Source organism: Nothobranchius furzeri, chromosome 12, assembly GCF_043380555.1.
Source record: "Nothobranchius furzeri strain GRZ-AD chromosome 12, NfurGRZ-RIMD1, whole genome shotgun sequence".
Taxonomy (NCBI): Eukaryota; Metazoa; Chordata; class Actinopteri; order Cyprinodontiformes; family Nothobranchiidae; genus Nothobranchius; species Nothobranchius furzeri.
The window spans coordinates 57539192-57559643 of NC_091752.1; the positions used below are offsets into that span (position 1 = coordinate 57539192).

At 43.9% G+C, this 20452-nt stretch overlaps 2 protein-coding genes across 3 annotated transcripts in view; both read right to left on the reverse strand.

Moving 5' to 3' along the window:
- Positions 1-654: 654 nt before the first annotated feature.
- trap1 (TNF receptor-associated protein 1) lies at positions 655-10081 on the reverse strand. The gene is made up of 18 exons (XM_015945598.3): positions 9740-10081; positions 8987-9157; positions 8807-8889; positions 8572-8712; positions 7097-7168; positions 6753-6913; positions 6556-6665; positions 6382-6455; positions 4828-4983; positions 4568-4688; positions 4411-4480; positions 3945-4092; positions 3677-3862; positions 2903-3041; positions 2736-2821; positions 2252-2397; positions 2090-2162; positions 655-1068 (listed from the first exon to the last, which is right to left on the reverse strand). Exons 1-18 carry the CDS (start codon positions 9855-9857, stop codon positions 967-969), a joined length of 2157 nt encoding a protein of 718 aa, XP_015801084.3. The 5' UTR covers positions 9858-10081; the 3' UTR covers positions 655-966.
- Positions 10082-11156: 1075 nt separating this feature from the next.
- Positions 11157-20452, reverse strand: part of crebbpb (CREB binding protein b) — an 87802-nt gene continuing 78506 nt past the window's right edge. For both annotated transcript variants that reach the window (XM_015945595.3, XM_015945593.3), the window contains exons 28-31: positions 17056-17223; positions 14792-14953; positions 14386-14667; positions 11157-14291 (exon numbers count right to left, since the gene is read on the reverse strand). In XM_015945595.3, coding sequence (XP_015801081.3) covers positions 12045-14291; positions 14386-14667; positions 14792-14953; positions 17056-17223 — 2859 coding nt within the window. In that variant the 3' untranslated portion in view covers positions 11157-12044. The remainder of the gene's footprint in view (positions 14292-14385; positions 14668-14791; positions 14954-17055; positions 17224-20452) is intronic.

Consider the following 20452-nt stretch of genomic DNA (forward strand, 5'->3'; position numbering starts at 1 on the left):
GTTTGTTTTTGTCACCTAAAATGTGTTTTTGTAGCACTCTAGAAGGCGCTATAACAAATACAGGTCATTTAAGCAAGTTAAATCCTAATATCAGTGTTTCACACATCTCCAGTATCTTATTTATTCCTAAACTGGCCTTTTCCTTCTCCTGAGGTTTTGTTCCCATAGATCTGGATGAATGGTGAGCCCAAAGCTTCTTAGCCAACATAGACAAGCCCTCTTGATGCTTAAAGTGGATCTGATGCGGTTCTTTGAGAGGTCAGACTTGAAGAATGGGGCCAAAACGGAAAATGAACCCTGAGCTGTTGATTTGATGGCTCTAACTTCCCTGATGTGGTCCAGTTGGTGTTGGAATGCTAAAACCAGTCGAGGGCTACTTGACTTGAACTCCTGCCTTGTGACAACTCGGTCCGAGTCAGACTGCAGCGGAAAAATGTCAAAGCAGAAGTTTCCTCCTCACAGCAGACAACCTTTAAAACGCAGTAAAAATGTCTTTAACAGACGACTCAGTTTTTATTTGCAAAAAAAGATGAAATTTTCTAATAATTCTTGAGAATTCATCATTTCAAGTATCCTGGTTTAAGCAGAAGTGTTTCACTATGTTTGAAACAACATTTAGGACACGCTTGATTTCCAACCACCACTCTAGTTCGGTTTTAGCTGTTATTGTTTATATTTGAAACATTCACATAAACCTGTAACGATATGGCAATCCTCCTGGAACTGTACTCAATATGAAAGCCACAGAAATAATTATGGCCGTAAAGCTCAGTGAGAATATTGATCTGACAAAAGAAATAAGTTAATGGAGAAGCTTCCAGCAGCTCGTTTTCAGCTGTTAACTCCAACACGCGTGCTCCATCAGCAGAAGGTAAGTGCTCCACAGCTCCAGTAGTGTTTACGGTCGCATCCTGCTCCAGTATGCCGGCCACTGGAATCATAACCAGACTTGTCTGCAGGAGGTGGTCAGTGCTTCTCCAGCGCTTTACACAGGAGGTCATTGAGGCGGGAAATCATCGGCCGTGGATCATCATTCAAGCCTGCTGTGATCATGGCGTTGTCGTAGATCTGGAAAACACAGAGACGTGTAAAAACACCGAAGCTGGTGGGATCACAGCCCTTGTGTACAGGTCTTGTTTTTAAAGGTAGATCTGCTTCAGTTCCAATTCACAACCTGGTAAACCTGCAGCTTTTTAAATGCGTGTTTGTAATCCTTTAAACTTCAAGCATCTTATATTCTCACGTGCTGCTTTTTATCATGCAGATGTTTGACTTATTCATGGACAAAGACGTTTATTTTAACGGGGCGGGCCTGGGAACGAGCCCCCGCACCGTAAGAGTAAACAGCACGGCTCTAAAGCTGATCTTCACCTGTGTGAGTCACGTCACATGATCAGGAAGCAAGAAATCTATGAATTATGATATTGTTTTGAGACGCTGTTGTGAAAAAAAGTCAGGCGCGAACCGGAAAGGCTCCTGCAGCTTACGCTTTGTCAACAGGTTGTGAACGAATGGAAAAAGCTAGAAACACGCCGATTCTCCCTGGTGTAAGAAGTGAGTCGACTCTCTTTCGGTAGTTTTGGTGTTTACATGATCATAGAGCACAACGTTCTGTGACTCTTCAAAAACAGTAGAAACGCTCAAAAGCGCTGGCAGTCAGATCAGAAAACGGCTGGCAGTGAATAAGTGGAAGCTTGCAGCTAAAGTGAAGATTTTATGGTAAAACATCCATGCAAGAAAGTTCCATTAACCTCGTTTTGTTAGAAGGAAAAACCCTCAAGCCTGAACTTATTGGGGCAGCAGTGGCTCAGGAGGTTGAGCGGGCTGCCTCGTGATCAGAGGGTTGTGGGTTCGATCCCAGCTCCCGCCTGCGTATCCTGCTGTTGTGTCTTTGGGCAAGACCCTTCACCTGGTGGTTGTTAGAGGGGCAAAATGGCTGCCTCGCCTCTGCCAGACCGCCCCAGCGCGGCTGCGGCTACATAGTAGCTTACCATCACCGGCAGTGTGTGAATAACGAAAAGCACTTTATAAATCCAATCCATCCTTATTACCAAGCATAAATGAAAATGGCACATATAACCCAAAGTACCTGGTCCAGTAACAATCGAGCCAACTCAGAATCGGTATCCTTCAGAGCGTGCATCTTCTTGATCAAATCATGTCTAGAAGGAGAAATGTTGCAGCTCAGGTGGACGGACAACATGGCTGTTCTACAGATAATGCAACTACGTCGACGTGCTGCAGCTCTCACCCTGCGTTGATCTCCAGTGTGGGCTGCAGGATCTGAGCTCTCTCCTCAGCAGAGCGCGCCAGCTGCTGGGTTCGGAGGAAGTGGCGTGCAGCTCCCATTTCCAGTACTGTAATCATGGCAGGATGGGTGTCCAGACGAGGAGTCAGCTGAGGGGCAGAGGAGGTCCAGCATGTGAGCAAAACGTCCCATTTAGGATGTTTTCAGGCTGGTTTAAGAATGAAAGTTAAAATCATGAAGCCCCAGATGTTTAATGTTTTAGAAAATATGCAAACAATTAAACCCACAAAGGGGAAAAAAGTGACTTTTTGGGATAAGCGGTTTTCACATTGAGCCAATTTTAACTCGTTTAACTTCAGGAGCTTTGTAAACATTTTAAGTTTGCTTTTTGTAACAAAAAACCAGAGTTGGGACTACAAAGAATAGCTGAAGTACTACAACTACTTTGGGACAGACCAGTGAGCATGCCTCCGAGGCCTCCTGGTACCTTTATGTTGGTGACTCTTGGACCCAACGCGTTCTTCATCCAGGCCATCAGATCGTCAGCCTGCTCCTGCGTCAGCCGCTCCGTCTCTGCAGAGAAAAGTCCTGATCACAGCTCTGACCATCAGACGTGTCCGCTCTACTGAAAATCAGATGGAACGAGGTGCAGACCTGGCTTACTGTCCTCAAACTTCTCCTCCTTGTAGTGATCCACCACGATGTCCGTCTCAACTGAGATCAGCTTCTTCTTGTCGAACTCTCGGAGGTGGAGCAGCGTGAGCTCGTCAAACTGCTCATAGCAGAACAGGACCTGAACAAACAAACACGTTCATGTTATAAAACCGAAAAAGGTGAAAATAAAGATAAAATGTAAATCACAGTTTTCTCATGTTAGTCACACGTTAGGGCTGCACGATATTAGGAAAACCTGCGATATGCGAGAACAGAGATCAATATTGTGATGACGATATTACTTGCGATAAATAAACACTCAGAAACAAAAATAATCAAAAACAAAGAAATGAAAAAAATTACCAAAAAAATATCATAAAAATGAGAAAAGCAACAGATGTCAGGAAAGGGAAAAAGAAAATGAAGAAAAGGCAACCAGTGGGTCCCGGGAAAAGCAAGATCAGCAGAAAGAGCAAAACAAAGCTAACTCAGGTGTTTTCTACTCATCAAAATTAAGTCCTGTCCGCCTCGAGGGCGGACATCTAACCAATGAGAACCCACCCAGTTGGCCTAATGGGTGAAGAGCTCTATTTGATTTGTTAAAAAATCATCATGCTTCCGTTTGACTGACAGAATGCATTATGTGTAGCAAACATTTGAGCTGACCATTCATTGCGATATTTATCTGTTCTTTGCGATATGCATATTGTGCATGCTGATATCGCGATAACGATATATTTGCGATTTATTGTGCAGCCCTATCACACGTCCTACCTCCATGTCTTTCTTCTTCATGGCCTCGAAGTAAGGGGAGTGCTCTGCCAGATGCCTGTTGGGGGCGCACAGATAGTAGATGTTTCTTGTGCCTGCCTTCATGCGGGAGGCGTACTCCATCAGATTGGTGTGCTGGCCGGCTGGTAGAGCGGACGACTCAAACCTCAGCAGCTTGGCAATGTCCTCCTACAGAAGGACAGCAAGGAGAGGGACTGCTGCGTAAGCCCTCAAGAGACGGTAACGCAGTTAGACTTCTAAAAGCGGGCACCTTGACATCCTGCTCCTGGACAGTGATGATTCCCTCCCTCATGAAGAGGCCATAATCATCAAAGAACCTGTTGTACTTCTCTGGGTCCTTCTTGCTCTGGTCCAGTAGGAAACGAATCACTCGCTGCTGCAGGACATCACGAAGCTTCCTGAAGGACAACAATCATCTTATGGTATACGTATGTATAAGCAGCATAACATGAGAATAATAATCGTAAAACTATGCGTTTTAGCTCTGGTGGCCGGCTAGAGGCGTGTGTTGCTTCCAGCCATGATCAGAAAAGTAGATGGGCTTATGGTGCAATACATTATTTCTGCCTCGAGATGGTGTCGTCGGAGAAAAACTCCAGGTATCTGCTTTAAATAGGTAAGAGCTTACAATAAAATAATGTTTCAAAAGCTGATTAAAGAGAAACACGTTGAAAAAGTGAGGGAAAACATCAAATCTAAGAATGCTGGAGCTGTACCTGATGAGGGCGCTCTCCTGTAGCAGTTCTCTGCTCAGGTTCAGAGGGATATCTTCACTGTCCACCACACCTACACACACACACACACACAAAAGCAGATTTAACGTGACAGCAAAACAACGTGCGGATGCGTTGAGGCAACTGGGACGATGCAGACCTCGCAGGAAGCGCAGCCACTTGGGCAGGATGTCGGTGGCTTTGGTCTGGATCAGGACCTTCCTGCTGTACAGAGCCACACTGGAGCCCATCTCCCTGCTCACGTCAAACATGCTGGGCTTCTGTAAACATAACAAGGGTTTCTTTACTCGTGGGAATAATGACAAATGTGTGGAACGTTTCAGTACCAGCATTTGTGTGGTATCTGATTGTTGTTTAACGCTAACCAACGCCACCCGGTGTCACATGAACACTCCTCACCGACTCAGGAACATAAAAGATGCTGCGGATGTTGAGCGGGGCGTCGGCGCGGTAGTGCAGAGTGTAGCGGGGCTTGTCATAGGCCTGGGCGACATAACGGTAGAACTCCTCATGCTGCCAATCGCTGATCTCCTTAGGATCCATCATCCACAAAGCCTGAAGGATGGAGTAACAATTACAGAGAGCTGTTGGCGTTTGGTCATAGCTCAGAGCTCTGGCTGCACGTTTAAATGTTAGAACTGAAATCATCTAAGACAGGGGTGTCAAACTCAAACTCACAAGGGGCCGAAATGAAACTCTGGGACGGAGTCGAGGGCCAAACTTAATATTTTTTGAAAAAGTGACGGCAAATTTGCACGTTTTCTTTATCAACATGTATGCAATTTTGAACCTTTAAATTTGGAAACAAACATATTTCTGCATTAACACTGAATGTGGAATAACCAAATTACACACGAACAAGTCAGTTTTAAATAAAAGGCATCAGTGGTATTCATTACTTGTGGTATATTCAGCATTTTTAAAATCTATTCAGGATTTATGTTTTCTTGTTTATTCATTTTTCTTATTTTTATCCTCCTTTTTTCTCCTGTAATAAGTGTCATCGCTGCTGTGACGTCTAGCTTTCCCCACTGAGGAACAATAAAGGGATTTTCTATTCTATTCATCTATCTGCAGCCTTTCCACTTCCTGTTTACTGTAGGTTAAATCTTTTCTCACGTGCCAACAACAAAATAAAAATATCATTTTATCTTAAATGAAAATGCAACATCTCACCTGTTAACTTTCATGTTTTGGAGCAGAAAAAGAGCATAAAACCAACATATTTAAAGCTCAGTTTGTTCTACTGGTTTACTGTGATGCTCACCTGTTCCAGCCAGATACCTGCATCATGGGGTTGATCTGAGCTGAGGAGGAGACTCCTGTTGTTTTGTTCATCTTCATCATAATAATGACAACATTAGATGACAACAGGAGCTCACATAGGTTTGTGCTGATGAGCAGCTTGACAACGTTGTGTGTCAGGGAGGAAACACGACAGCAGCCACAGAGTCGTGCTGGTTTGAGCGTGTCGCTGGAGTTATATCAGCTCTGTCTGGACGTTAGTTTGAAAACTTTCTCTTTCAGTCGTGAACACATTACTGAGCGGCTAGAATCTCCGTTTCTGGGCTTCAACGTCAGAAAACAGCTGAGTGAACTCGGCGCTGAGTGAGAGGAGTGGTTTGTCCGAGACAGCTGAGCTGCAGACACTCTACTACCTCTGACTGCCTCAGCGCTGAAAAAACATAAAGGAGGAGGCGCGTCTGCTCCGCGCTGGTGCCGCAAAGCATCTTGGGAGTTGTAGTCTTTGCGGTAAAATCGGCCAGCAGGCCAGTTTTAATATATTTTTGATATTTATCTCGCGGGCCACATAAAAATGCTCCGCGGCTTTGACTCTGACATATGTGATCTAAGAATTCTGGTCATTTTTTAACTTCCACCCACAGAAGTAGAAATTTTATTCTGAAAGTTACAAAGCTTTTAGTGTCAAATTAACAGATGTACACAGCTCACCTGGAGAGTGTTGAGCCTCCGTCCGTTCAGGAAGATGGGATAGTTCACAAAGTTGCTGTACTTTGTTACAACCTCTGAAACACAATCAGTGATTGTTTTCCATTTAGAGGAGCATTCATTTTTGATACAGCAGAGATTGTGATTTATCTATTAGAGCCACAGAGGCAGTTTCACCTTTCACTCTGTCCTCAGAGGAAAACTCTTTACAATCGTCTTTGAGGTACAACACGATTTTGGTTCCCTGTTGGACGCCGCTGGCTTCGGCAATCTCAAACACTCCTGAGCTGAAGGAGAGAGCAGAAATGTCAGGATTACATCAAGACTTTCCCAACTTCTTTTAACAGAAAAAGGAGTGTTTTTATTGCCCTCACCCATCTGAAGACCACTTGTACCCAGGGGCATCGGGTTCTGCAGAACGGGTAAAGACATCTACATGGTTGGCCACCATGAAGGCAGAGTAGAAGCCGACTCCAAACTGACCGATGATGGTGCTGCTGGCCTCCGCCTGGTTCTGCAGCGCGTCTAAGAATGCCTAAAATGTAAAGAAGCACAAATGTCTCTGATCTACTTAAAAATTCCAGGATTTTCCTTTGTACGTCCTCCAAGCCACTGGAAAGTTTCAACCAATAAAATATGAAATATTACACACCTAAACCAAAGTCAGAGCTGTGTATTAAAAAAAACTGTCTCATTAGTTTTACAGACCACGACTCACCTTTGAACCAGAGCGGGCAATGGTACCCAGGTTGGCCACCAGCTCCTCTTTGTTCATACCCACTCCAGTATCCTAGAAGGGAAAAAACAGCCCAAGTCACTTATAATGAAACAACTGTAGCATGCTGTTCCACAATCATCCAGAAGATGGCAGCTCAAAACAGAAACCAGGGCAAAAATCAAACAGGAGCAGTACTCTAGTCCAGTGGTTCCCAACCTTTTTCCCCAAGGGACCCCTTTTTTACCAGTAAAATTTTTGACGACCCCCTCCATTCTCTCTTCCAGTACAAACATTATTAAGAAATGATGAAATTGTTCAAGCACATTTTAATATGCTTTGATTCAATAGGTAACGGTAATAGTAGGCTCCAGTACAGAACAAAGTCATTAACAAAACCAAACAGAGCATAATGTGCTTAACAGTTTGTATTACATTTCTGAACACATTGTTTATTGTAAACACTGATAAATCAATCATTCCTTTCAATAAACGTTTGACAAATCAAAAATACACTGAGCAAAATGTACTTAAATGTGTTTATTACTGTTTATACTAGATTATTTACTGTCAGGGTATCTGCAGGTTTATGGGTGCCGAATTTAAGACTTTTTAAGACCTTTTTTAAGGCCACTTTGACCAAATTTAAGCTATTTTTAAATATATATTTAAGCTATAATTTCCAGCTATTGCCTGGAAGCAGTGCTAACCACGTTGCAAACGTGGGATTAGCCATCCTGTTACCATTAAACTTCCCCATGGCGCAAGCTCCCACTAGCTTAATCAGCTAACGTGCTCATCTAAAAATTGCCCCCTTTCACAACCAACTGAATGTGTATGGTTCCGCTTACGCTAACATCATACACAAAAAAAATCCTGAACACCAACTAGAAACTCACAAAATTTTTATAGAAATAAAAGAATCTTGTTTATTGGGTCTTTGGTAATTTAAGACCTTTGGGAACTGCATTTAAGGGTTATTTGTCATTTTTAAGGATTTTTAAGGCCTTAAATTTGGAAAATCAAATTTAAGACTTTTTAAGGATCTGCGGATACCTTGACTGTAAAGGCTGTGATTAATCAACCAGTCCTATCTTTAATGAACTTTTGACACTTGAAAATAAAACAGTGAGCTGAGCAAAATGTTCTTAAAAGTGTGTTACTTTTTCTGTACTAATTATTTCCTGTCTTAATATCAGTAAACTTTGCACTCATGAAAAAAAAATGTGAGCAAAATGTAGGCCATAAACAAGTAATAAATGAAGTTTTAACCCCTTAAAGTGGCGACCCACTGAGAGGCTTTGGCGCCCCCTTGTGGGGTAGTTGCCCAGGTTAGGAACCACTGCTCTAGTCCATCCTATATGTGCAAATATCCTACTCTTGTCACCTGGTCATTACCCATTGAAAGAACCCAGTAGTAGGGCAGAATCTATGGTTGACTTTCAAATTGTTTGACAACACTGTTGTGCTGGGGGTACCTGGATGGTAAAAGTCCCTTTTGCAGAATCAGTTTGCAGGTGGATCTCCATTGGAGCCACTTCTCCACTAGCTGTGATGAGTTTGTGCCGCAGCTTCTCCAGTGCATCGCTGCCGTTAGAGATCAGCTCCCTGATGAACACCTAGAGGGTTAGCCACAGCCAGACAATCGGTGTACTGTTACAGAGGATAATCGATGGAGAGGAAACACTGACCCTGCCTCACTCAGCCTTTTACCTCTTTTTCTGAGTACAAGGACCTGGCAACAATGTCCAAAAGTTTTTTGGTTTCAGCTTGAAATTCATGTGCAGAGGAACTACCTGTGAAACCACAAGGGAAAAAGAATCAAGTCATAACTAACAAACATGTGCCTCAAAGTTCAGTGGGCGCAAGAAGGATCAGCAGCTGCTAACGCACCTTGCACAGACTCCGTATCGCTGATGATTGTGTGCAGAGGCTCATCCTCTGGCTCCTTCTCAACCTCCTGAGTGCTGTAGTAGGACTGCTGGCTGTGACCCAGGCAGGACCAGGGTGACCTCCATACCGTGGGCTGGGCGCCCCACCTCAGCAGCTGTCCAGCGTGTGAGCCTTATAACAGGAGTGTCATTGAGAGGATTTTTACAAATATGTTAAGCCTACTCTCTGATGTTTGGGATTAAATTTGGTTGTTTTAAGAGTTACAATGTTGTTGATCCTCACAAATCAAAGGATGATACATTTATTTATGGTTAACAGTACAAACAAGTTATTTGATGAATCTATCTTGGTTTGTGTTAGGCGTGTTGTGTTTATTGGTGAATGAATGAAAAAGTGTTGCAACTACAAGACTTATAAGATTCTGGCATCAATGGTGCCAGTTGGCGGTAATATTTTATTATATTCCTGAACTCATGAAATTTGTTTGCAAAGACCATCAACACATCGAGTTGATTCGAGTGTGTATGGAAATAATAACCAACCCCACCAGTAATTCACCCAACTTCACGTTGACTGGCTTGAGGCGAACGCCTCTCCGTGGTAATTAATACCACTGTGCTTGATTAAGTATTTGCTCCAGTTTCATCATCTGTTCATCTCGTTGGTATTGGTTTGGACAGCAGAAAATCTGGATAATTGTTAAAAAAAAATTAGGAGCAACTAGCTAGGCTAACTCAACTGAACACCTCTTACCTCCAGCCAAGGAGCGCGAGACAGGACGGTTGCTCAGAGCTCGCGCACAGAACGTAAAACGTAAACCGGTTTTCGGAGAACCGAGAGCGAACCGCGCCAGGGCGAGACAGCGGGACATAATTACAGAAATCCACTGGAGGACCTCAAGATGAGACCTGTGACCGACGGAGGGACACGCTGAACACGCAGGACCAGAAAAAACGCCTGAAGATGACGTAAGGAAGGCGTCGGGAGAACTGCCTGATAAGAAATGTAAAGAGTACTCATTCAAATGCTATCCATTTTTGTCTTTGTATTTAATAATCAAAATATATACATCCTCACTACTCAAGGAAAAAAAACTGCCACCTAAATAAAGAAAAATATTATTTGCCATGCAGAAAACAAATAAACAACTTCTTAAAACAGTTAAATACACGGTTGTTGGCAAATCTAGGGATCTTAAATCAAATATTACATTTTCTCTCCTCACAGCTATAATTAAACAACTGTCACCACCTTGAAAGGATGGTAATAAAAATCTATTTTATGAGAAAATGTATGAAATGCTTAGGCTTGATAAACTTTACAAGTTTTTCTATAGAAGAAAAAATATATATAATTTCTATAGCGCCTCTCAATATAAAAATAATGAGGCGCTTCACAAAAACAAAAAAATGTAAAAATATAAAAAATAATTTAGAAAATGGTTACAAATAAATTTAAAATGAGCAAAAAATAGACAACTGTGATTAAAAAAATGTTAAGAGAGAAAGTGAATAGGAAAGAGGGAAATCAGTGGATCCTGAGGAAGGTGGAATAGGTGGGGAGAGCAGAATAAAGAGAGTGGTGAAGAAGGCCATACAAAAGCCAGCTTGAACAAGTGAGTCTTCAGCTGCTTTTTAAAGGAGACCACTGATCTCAGGCTCAGGGGGAGAGAGTTCCAGAATCTGGGGGCCACAGCAGCAAATGATCTGTCACCTTTGGTCTTTAGCCTGGTGCGTTGCACAACCAGTAGGCTTTGATCACTGGACCTCAGGGACCTGCTGGGGGTGTAGGGACTAAGAAGATCACCAATGTAAGATGGTGCTTGTCCATGTAAGGCCCTATAGACCAGAACCAGGATCTTGAAATGAACCCTGAAGTTGACTGGCAGCCAGTGAAGCTGGAGGAGAAGCGGGGTGATGTGGGTGTGTTTGGAGGACTTGGTCAGAAGCCGAGCACAGGCATTCTGAACCACCTGTAGACGGTTCAGGGAGGTTCTGCTCAGACACGTGAAAAGAGAGTTACAGTAGTCTAAGCGTGAGGAGATGAAGCACCTCTCAAGATAAAAATCACAAAGCAGTGCAGCAAATGTTTGATGGTTTCAGCATTTAAATCAGAAATAGTCTTCGGTACACAGGTTTATTTAACAATATGGTATATAAGTACAAAATGAGCCATTTGAACCAGTTTATACAGTGATTTCATTCTTATTTTCTGCATATTTACAGTACTGTCTAGCTGCGTGATTTACATTAGAGAATAGTTCGTCAGTTCAAGTTTAATGTGAGAGAAAACAATGCACACAACACTCTGAACACAAATCAGCAGCTTCCCACCACAGGCAAAAACAGTTTCAGTACTTAACAGATTCTTTAGAATAAAGAAGAAAAAGCAACTTTTCTAAATCTGCAAGACAGACGCTGGGAACAGGCCAGTGAGAAGAACATTGCAGCACCTGTGAACATCAACACGTCTCTTCTCTTTCACCAGCACATCGGGTTTGTGTGTGTTCGCACAATAGGCATCCTAGATCTATACAAATACGTTATTCTCATTTAGACTCTGCAAACAGGAAAGAATTTAAGGCTTTCCCAAAGGCAGTCCTTTTGAAAACGGACTATTAGAATAAATTAGCCAGGAACAGGAAAAATGAGCAGTAAGTGAAACCTGGCAAAAAAATATTCACAGACAAATTTTACAGACATTTCAACACAAATACAATATTAATTTGCAAAGGTACAAAAATTACTTTGTGTTTTGCGATTTTTTTAAAAAGTCAAGAGCAGATGATAACAAATGAAAAACAAATTACAGCACGTTGACCAGGGAAAATTCTTGCAAGGCTGGTCTGAACCAAAAATATATTCTTTGTGTCTGTTTTTTCTCTTCAACAGCAACTAATAAATCACTCTGTGTTGTAGGAAAAAGTAGTCTATGTAATGTTCACAGTTCGAAGGCCTTGTATGACTCATTTGTATTTATTTCAAAGATTTCAACATCATTAAATACAAAAAAATTCTCAGCCAAAAACACAGCAAGGCCTTCCTTCTGTCTCAAATTGCTACAATCCTTCAACAAATTTCTCTAGCGTGTCTCCCGTTGTGTCGCCCACCAAACTCATGTCATTATTTAACCCTCCTCGATTTGGTGTGTTAATTTGGGGGAGCATGGCACTCTGCTCAGGACCTCCCATGTGCCCTTGCTCCAAGGAGCCTGACATGGGACCGAGGCTGGGGTGAGGAGAACTGGAGTGGAGAGCACCATGCTGCGGAGATGGCTGGGGCTGTATCCGTGGGGAGGAACTGGAATGAGGGGCTTGCTGTGAAGGTGGGCGGGGTGATTGCACTGGGGCTGGGGAGCGCACTTGGTTTCCCAAAGTGTTTGCCATGGTCTGGCCGGGTACGTGGGCTCCTCCCTGTCCTTGGCTCTGAAGCAAATGAGGTTGTGGACTCATCGAGTTAGCCTGCGCTGGAGAGCCCATCTGCTGCTTTAGCATCTGTTGTTGAAGCATGCGATGTTTGACATGGTTCTGGAGCCCTTCCATGCCCATGCCAGGCTGGCCCATCTGGGACGATGTGGGGAGCTGTCCTATAGATCCCCCACCCCCTTGCATAGCCATTTGCGTCTGCGTACGGAGCTGGGAGAAGTTCGGTGGGCCTGGCTGCTGTTGAGGAAACTGACCATGGCCCTGAGGAAGGCCTCCCTGCTGCTGCATCTGTTGCATCCTGAACAGCTGCTGTCTGTGGTACTGCTGAGGATTTCCATTTTGAGAGGGATTCATCATCTGACCTTGAGAACCCATAGGCGTCATACCCTGAGGGCCCACCTGCTGTTGAGGCGGCTGCTGCTGAGGAGCCATCACTGGCCTCTGCGCTTGGTTTGCCATGGCTGCCATGGCCTGCATTCCTGCCTGGGGGCTCAGCATAGCTTGGGGGTTCTGCTGCTGTGCCTGTTGTTGTTGCTGTGGTGCCTGGCTGGCCTGGTATTTAGCTGTCCTCTGTTTAATGAAAGCAGCCATAAGGTGAGGGTTGGATTTCAGAATGGTCAAGACCTGCTGTTGTTGTTGGGGTGAGCTTGGAGATTTGAGGGTTCGCAGTAATTCCTGCAGGGCACTTGGAGTAATATTACCAGTCATTCCACGGGGCATGTTTTGCTGCTGTGGTGTCATGCCCTGCTGCGGGGGCCCCTGGGGAGGCATCACGGCAGGCATTTGAAGACTTTGTTGCTGGGGCATCATAGGCCTCTGCATCATCTGGCCCTGCTGAGTCATTGGAGTTCCCTGAGCCTGTTGAGAGACCATGGGGCCTTGCTGTAGTGGGACCTGTGGCTGATGGCCTTGGGGATTCTGCATCGCCAGACTCCACTGGCCCTGCGGCACTGCCTGCATCACCTGGGATCCCCTTGGCACCTGCATTACCTGCATTGGATTCTGCATGGGGTTTATCGCGCGTGCTTGGTTCAAAGGAATCCCATTCATGATATAATTTGACTGCTGCTGCTTTGCTTTAGCCACCATCTCGATCTTCTGTGCCACCTTCAGCGCTGCCAACAGCTGCTGTTGAGGTTGCTGCTGTGGAGGCTGAGGCTGCTGTTGGTGTGACATGTTAGGCATAGGCGACAGCTGCTGATGAAGAGGGGATGACTGAGGTCCTGGTTTACCCTGCGGCACTGGGGTTGTGGGCTGACTGGTGCGGCCATTGCTTGGGAATCCTTGAGCAATACTGGCGGGGTTTGGTGGTTGTGGCTGTTGGGGCTGATTAAGCATGGGCTGCGGCGTCTGGGGTGTATTAGGCTGCTGCACAGAATTTGGAGTATCTGGGGTAGCTGAGGTAGGTGGAGATGGCATAGGCATACCTCTTCCAGCCATGGTGGCCATTCTGCGACGCATCATCTGAGCCTGCTGTAGTCTGTGCTGCAACTGCTGCTGACGGAGTTTTTGTTTAATGTTCGGACAAAAGGGAACGGGGCACTTCTTCTCCTGACAGTGTTTGGCGTGATAACAACATAGAGCAATCAGCTGCTTGCACACAGGACAACCACCATTGGTCTTGCGCTTGCAGCCTTTGGTGTGCTGAACCACCCTCTTCATCTTCTGACACGATGGAAGTGAGCAGTTGGCATTACGGCACTGGCAGGCATGAACCAGAGACTGGATGCAACGCTGGATGCTGAGACGTCGACTCTCTTGAGGGCTCTTAGAGGCCTCTCCACCCTGACTATTGCTGTCATCATCTATACCTAGACCCCATTTCACCATCTGGTGCTCATGGCCCTTAGCGTTGTAGCAGTTAATGCATAGGTCATAGTCCTGGAGACAGAAGAAAGAGACCGCATTAAAGTTATGAACTTGCATTCAAACAAACATTGACTCCCTAACATTACTGCATTACACAAAGTCTTACCTCACAAACAGTGCAGTGCCAGCGCGTCTCCACGTGATGCTTGCATTCGTTGCAAGTGTACACAAAGCGGTCTTGACCTTGATTGTGCAGCTCCACCAACATGCACATTGTACTCCACTTACATCTCCTAAGTGAACTGAATTCCCAGTGCTTGTCCCTGGCTAAAGTCAGAAAAGCATCACGCCCATCCATGAGGTCACAGGTCAGCAGAGGATCAGGGTCCATTATGGGTGGCAAGGTGTTAATGACTGGCCCAGAATGGAGGTGGATAACAAAAAACACCTGGCAGAACAAAAGAAGGGAAACAGGTGTAGAAACATTAGAGACAGTCATATAACTAATGTTTTATCTACTGGAATCTTATCAAGAAGAAAAGATTTGCAAAAACATTGATATGGTTACTCACCTCCTTGTGTTTCTCCATTGTGGCATAGAGTTTCTGTGACAGATCATTGGCCACATTTGGCATCCCCGGCTTTTTCTTATTAGCCCGACTAATGCTGCTCTTGTTTTTGTTGGTTTTCTTGTTATTCTTCTTTTTGGCATTCTTGCTGTCAGTTGGGGTTCCCTTGTAGCAGAGACATAAACGTTTAGAAAAGCAGTTTGCACTAGGAATGTTCCAATCACGTTTGTTTTGCCCACAATCCAAGTCCGAGTCATTTGATTTTGTGAATCTGTTAATGATGAGTCCCAATCCATCCAAGCTGTCTTTTGTTTTTCTTTATTATTATTTATTGTGTTTATGTAATTTCTTGAGTTTATTTGCCAAAAAGCATCACTTGTTCAGGAAGTGCATTGATAAACGTTTTAAAGGGACGAATATTTAAAAATTGTCTCTGCGCTAATATTTCAAACTGTCTAAACCGTATGTGGCTGTATTGAGATATGCATGTTCCCGTGACAGGGTACGCAGGTGCGCCGTTTTCTGCAAAACACCTGAGAGCTGCGTGTGTAAAGTAGTGATGAGAAAGCAGCTCAGACCACAGCTCCAGGAGACTGCAAAAGCAGATGTTTGCAACCACAAACAGAACTTCCAGTGAGAAAAATCCTGCTATCTTGACAGTGACCGTTTTGCTGTCCGTGAAATGCCAAATTTGCACAAATTACGAGTAACTATTGCACTGCCTTCGCTGTTCGGTTTACATACGTCCAAACTGCAGACATTTTCTCTGTACCGAGGCAACATATTAGGTCTGCATTAGCCTGCTAGCTAACAGTGTAAGTGTTGTCACCGATAAAATAATGAATACTGATGCAGTGGAACTTATTTAAATTAAAACTAAGCCATCGTCAGTGTGTTTGAAAATCTATCTCGGGTTGAATTTAAAAGGGCATGCTTGTTGTTTTATAAGGTTATATCTGATCTTTACCACCCGATTCCAGATTCTTTGAAAATTATGTGATTGGGTCAGATTTCCAATCACGTGATCAGAGCATCCCCGAAAATATTCCTGGTTTGTACCGGAGAAACGCTAACACACAACTCAACCCACAGAAAAAGTCCCCATCTGGAATCTTCCAGCTGGTGCAACAAGTTGCTTCTCATTTCTTAACCACGTAGAAGGACAAATCGCATGGTCGTGGAAGAGATGTTAGTCTGTTCGAGACCCCATGAAGCTTTGGGATGTGCTGGAGAAGGCTATGTGCAGCGGTCAGACTCTACCATCATCAATGCAAGACCTTGGTGAAAAATTAATGCAACACTGGATGGAAATGAACTTGTGACACAGCAGAAGCTTATCGGAACAATGCCACAGCGAACGCGTGCCGTAATCAAAGCCAAAGGCAGCGAATACTACAGTGTGTGACGTTTTTCATGCCTGGGCAGTGTGTTATGCTGTTAAATAAGTGGTCCACCTTACACCCGTTTTCCTTTTCCTTTCTCTGTGTCTGGTTTGATGTGCTGGGCAGTCCTGGACATATTTCCACACAAAACCTAAAATAACTTTTGTTGCTGCTTGAAAATAAGCGCTTTTTTGGCATCAGAATGCATCTTTAAGATTCATCAATCCATGGCACATTAAACGGGATTAGAAAATGGAATTTTTGGCCTCACTGACATGCATTCATTTTTCCCATTCTTCTGGGGACCCACGGTCCGGAAGTAGATGGGCCTGACTTAAGCCTGGGGCACACCGGAGGCGGATGCGCTGCGCCCGAGATTTTGAGAAGTCAAGTGGTCACACAGGACGCACCACTGAGCGCTTCTTGGAAAGTGGTGCGATAGTCACAACATCACGCGGGACTCGAGAACAGGAAGCAGGAAGTGACTCTATTGTTTATTCGTGATCAGACTTGCCGTCGTGTTTTGTGAGACGCTAATTCATTAACAGTGGTTAAGTACGCTCTTTATTAGAATATTTTAAGATCAAAAGTACTTTAAAGTTATCAAAACTGCGGCTGGGGTTGTGCCGGCGGTTGAGTTTGTGCCGTAAAGCCGTTCTGCTTTGTAATGTCAGTTGTACAGTTAAGTAAACAATGTTGTAAACAGCTGTGGCGCCGCCGCAGTGCTTGCGATAGAACTAGTGCCTATCTTCAGTGCCTAGGCCCGGCGCTTCCAGTGTGCCCACTCCCATTAACTATAATGGCTTCTACTTTAAATGACGGCGCATCCGCCTCCGGTATGCCCCAGGTTTTAAGCTCCTTTTGCTTTACACCAATTAGACATACCTCTGTTGTCTCAGAGGAAACTGTGTTCTCTTCCTTCTTCCTTTCTTCCTCCTCCTGCTCAAGCTCCTTGATGCTCTCCTCAAGAACATTGGGCCAAAAGTCACCCTCGAAATACGGCAGCTCATTGGCACTGGTCACCCTGTCTTCTGTTGCCTGCTTAAAAATATCCTAAAAACAGACAAACAAAGCTTCCGTCAGACAATAAGGTTGTGAACCTTTCGCCAATATAAATAGGTTTACTGTAAGTATTTGAGCCAAACTGAATGCTTTGTAGTCAGACATGAAAACAGGTCATGGGTGAAAAAGGTGAGTACCCTTAGACCAACCGGGGCAGCAGACCTGGTCCTTGAAGACCACGGTGGCTGCATGTTTTCTTCGTGTCCCTGCTCAAACACATCTGATTCTATATCAAGTTGGGATTCTTATTTTAACAGAGTAGCACAGCCTTTGTTTACCTTCTCCTAACAAGTTTCTGCTCCTCCAGAGAAGAGGACAAGGCTGAGACACGTCTAGCCACAAGTCCCAGCTTTGTCCTCAGCTCTGAGGAAGGAGACAGAGAGGATCTGGGGTGAGGGGGTGTTGGTCTGGGGGTCTCCCACAGAAATATTTTAGTGAGCAGATGTCATTTCCCACATTCTAGTGCTTTTTAAACTAAATCAGTTATCAATGAAATAAGATCAAATAACATGAACTGAAATGTTTGATGCGGTTTGTTGCTTTATTTGAACCCAATGGTCTCAGCTAACCTGCCACTACCTCCTGTCCTTGGTTTTATTATCTCCTTGTGTCTCTGGGGTGCAGACAGAAAACAAGAAAAAAACATCTAACAAAGTTAACATAATTTGCAGTCACCCTGGTTTATGAAACAAAATTATAAAGCTTAGCTTTAGCTTCTCATTTCTGACTGTTTTCTTGTTCAGAGCTCTCATCTCCCCGTGTTGGGCCCCATCCTCACCCACCCTGAAGCAGCGCAGTAGTCTATACAAGTCCAAAAGACCGAACCGAAATGACCAGACTGTGTTTAAGCACTAAACCAGCTCGCCCAACATCATTGGAGGATACATTTTAGCATTTGTTTACCACCATAGATGAATAAAGTTTCCATTGTGTCTGGTTTGAGGAGCATCCTCATCTGATCCGACTGAGGCCAGTCACTCTCTCTCTGCTGTCAGACCCAATCAGACTCGACCCGTCATGCTTACTCGGTTCGGGCTAAGATCGTACGGAAGAGCCACTCACGGCGAGATGCGTTGGTGGGGGTTGCGGCGTGCGACACTGGTTCTGGTGGATAATTTATTTATTGCCTACCGATGCTGTTACTGGGATATCTTGACCCTTTGGACACCAGATTTTTTGTCAATAAAATTTCAATTTTGACATGACTATTTGAAATGACGAGCTCAGTGGCCTAGTGGTAGAGTGTCCACCCATGGACTGGGCGATCAGGGTTCAAATCCTGGTCGGATCATTCCAAAGACTTAAATAAAATGGGACCCAATGCCTCCCTAGTTGACACTCGGGCTTAAGGGGTTGGATTGGGGGTAAAACCACCAAATGGTTCTCGAGCGTGGCTGTGGGTGTGTCCGAATCCACGGGAAGGATGCATATGAGTACAGGTCCTCGTCGGTCTAGCAAGGCCGGGTCCTTGCTCGACCACTAAGACCGGAACCCAGCGGCTCTGAACTCGGACAGTCTAGCCTTCACCTCTACGGTGGCCCAAAGGTTCCGTCACAGCCATGGCGGCAGCTACACGCAAAGGAAAAATGCTAAAGCTAATGAAAATGGAGCAGGAATATTAAGGAGCTACAGCAGCTTCACCTCCATCAGCAGCGTTTGTTCACAACCGTTTTCATGTAAAGTAGTTTAGTTTATTCTAGAAGCTTTCAGGACTTACATGTTAACTTTAGATGGTTTCATGTATGTTTTAAGCTACAGAATGAACTTGTTAAACATACACAACACATTTCTACAGAGTATTATCATGTAGGTAATTAATATAAACCAAATGCATTATAAATGTTGAATGCAGTAGGATGTTTTCTAATGTAAACTGGACCTTAGAACTTCTTTTTTTGCACCAAATGGGGTAAAATGCTTTAAAAAAGTTTTTTTTTAATAAAACAGCATTGAAGTGTTTTCAATGTGCATTTGTTTATTCAACTTAAGCCTAATAATGATTGGATCTGTCTTAAAAAAATGTAAATTCTCTGTAGTTTTTATTTAACTATTCCCTGCTGCTTTTCTTTAAACTGAACAGAACCAGTGTACTGCAGGTTATATGGTTTGTTTTACATTTTTCAATAAAAAACCTTTTTTAATCTATTACATGCATGCACTGTGCTGCACATCTGCATCTGTGCCGGTGAAGTTGTGGGTCTGGAGGATGAGCCTGAGGAAGATGTGTGTGGAGGACAGTGGTGCTCTGTCCTGCAGGAGGTACCAGCAAACCACCACTACAGGCAAGTCATTTATGTAGTAACCTCTATTAACAACAACACTATGGTTGGATCCATAAACCATCTCTTCATTTCATATTTCTGAATACATCTTAGAGATGTAACAGCTGTCGACTGAGCCAGCCCAGCAGGCCCTGTAGATGGACGATGGAGTGGACAGCGAGTGGAAGCGTCCCAAAGCTCTCTCTGCAGACCGTCCTGTATGATGTTCCTCTGACCAGAAACGTCCAGCTATGGGTCTGTTCTAGCGCTCATCCACATCTGGATCCTCCTACAGCAGATCCAGCTGCATTGCCAAAGACCTCCTGCTCACTCAGTTTAAATAAATAATCCAGGAAGAGTCACTCAGGTTAATCCTGCTTTAACTGTACATAACTGGTCCATACTGGTTTTGATCTGTAAATAAGTGTAACCTATTATAAATGATCTTGTCTCCTTACCATATTTTCATTTTCTGTTCATGTAACATGTTCAAAAACATCTGTAATAATAAAACTGGTGATAAAATCAATGATCAAAAGAGTTACCAGTTAGTATTTGTTTTAATAAATGTGTTCAAATATCAAACAGCTAAATAACATTAACATGATGACAGTAGAAGGCCTCTCTCCCAGGAGGACCAACAGGTAAAGCCTCTCCTGACCCTGGACACCTGCAGTCCTAAACAGAGAAAATCAGACCACAGGTGACAAAAAGGCAATAAACACATTTTTACATTTATCCACATGAGAAGATAAAATTATATTCTTCACACAAAATTTTTTAACTTCATTAAAATGTGTCAGCTGTGTAAATCCCTGAATGTAAAACTACTTTTCACAGCAGAACACACGATGAACTTCTGTGGTCGTGTGTAAACAGCTTCACTCTTCACCTCTAAGCTTAATAAAAATGCTTATTTGCTCTGTGTTCCTTAAAACAAATGACAAGTTTAATTCTCT

Bases quoted from the DNA above. Each gene is read 5' to 3' on its own strand.
- trap1 (XM_015945598.3), bottom strand. From the start codon at position 9,857: ATGTCCCGCTGTCTCGCCCTGGCGCGGTTCGCTCTCGGTTCTCCGAAA. The intron at 2,398-2,735 runs GTACCAGGAGGC...TCTGCCCCTCAG, and splicing joins CAAGAGTCACCAACATAAAG to CTGACTCCTCGTCTGGACAC. The intron at 2,163-2,251 runs GTGAGAGCTGCA...TTCTCCTTCTAG, and splicing joins ACACTGGAGATCAACGCAGG to ACATGATTTGATCAAGAAGA.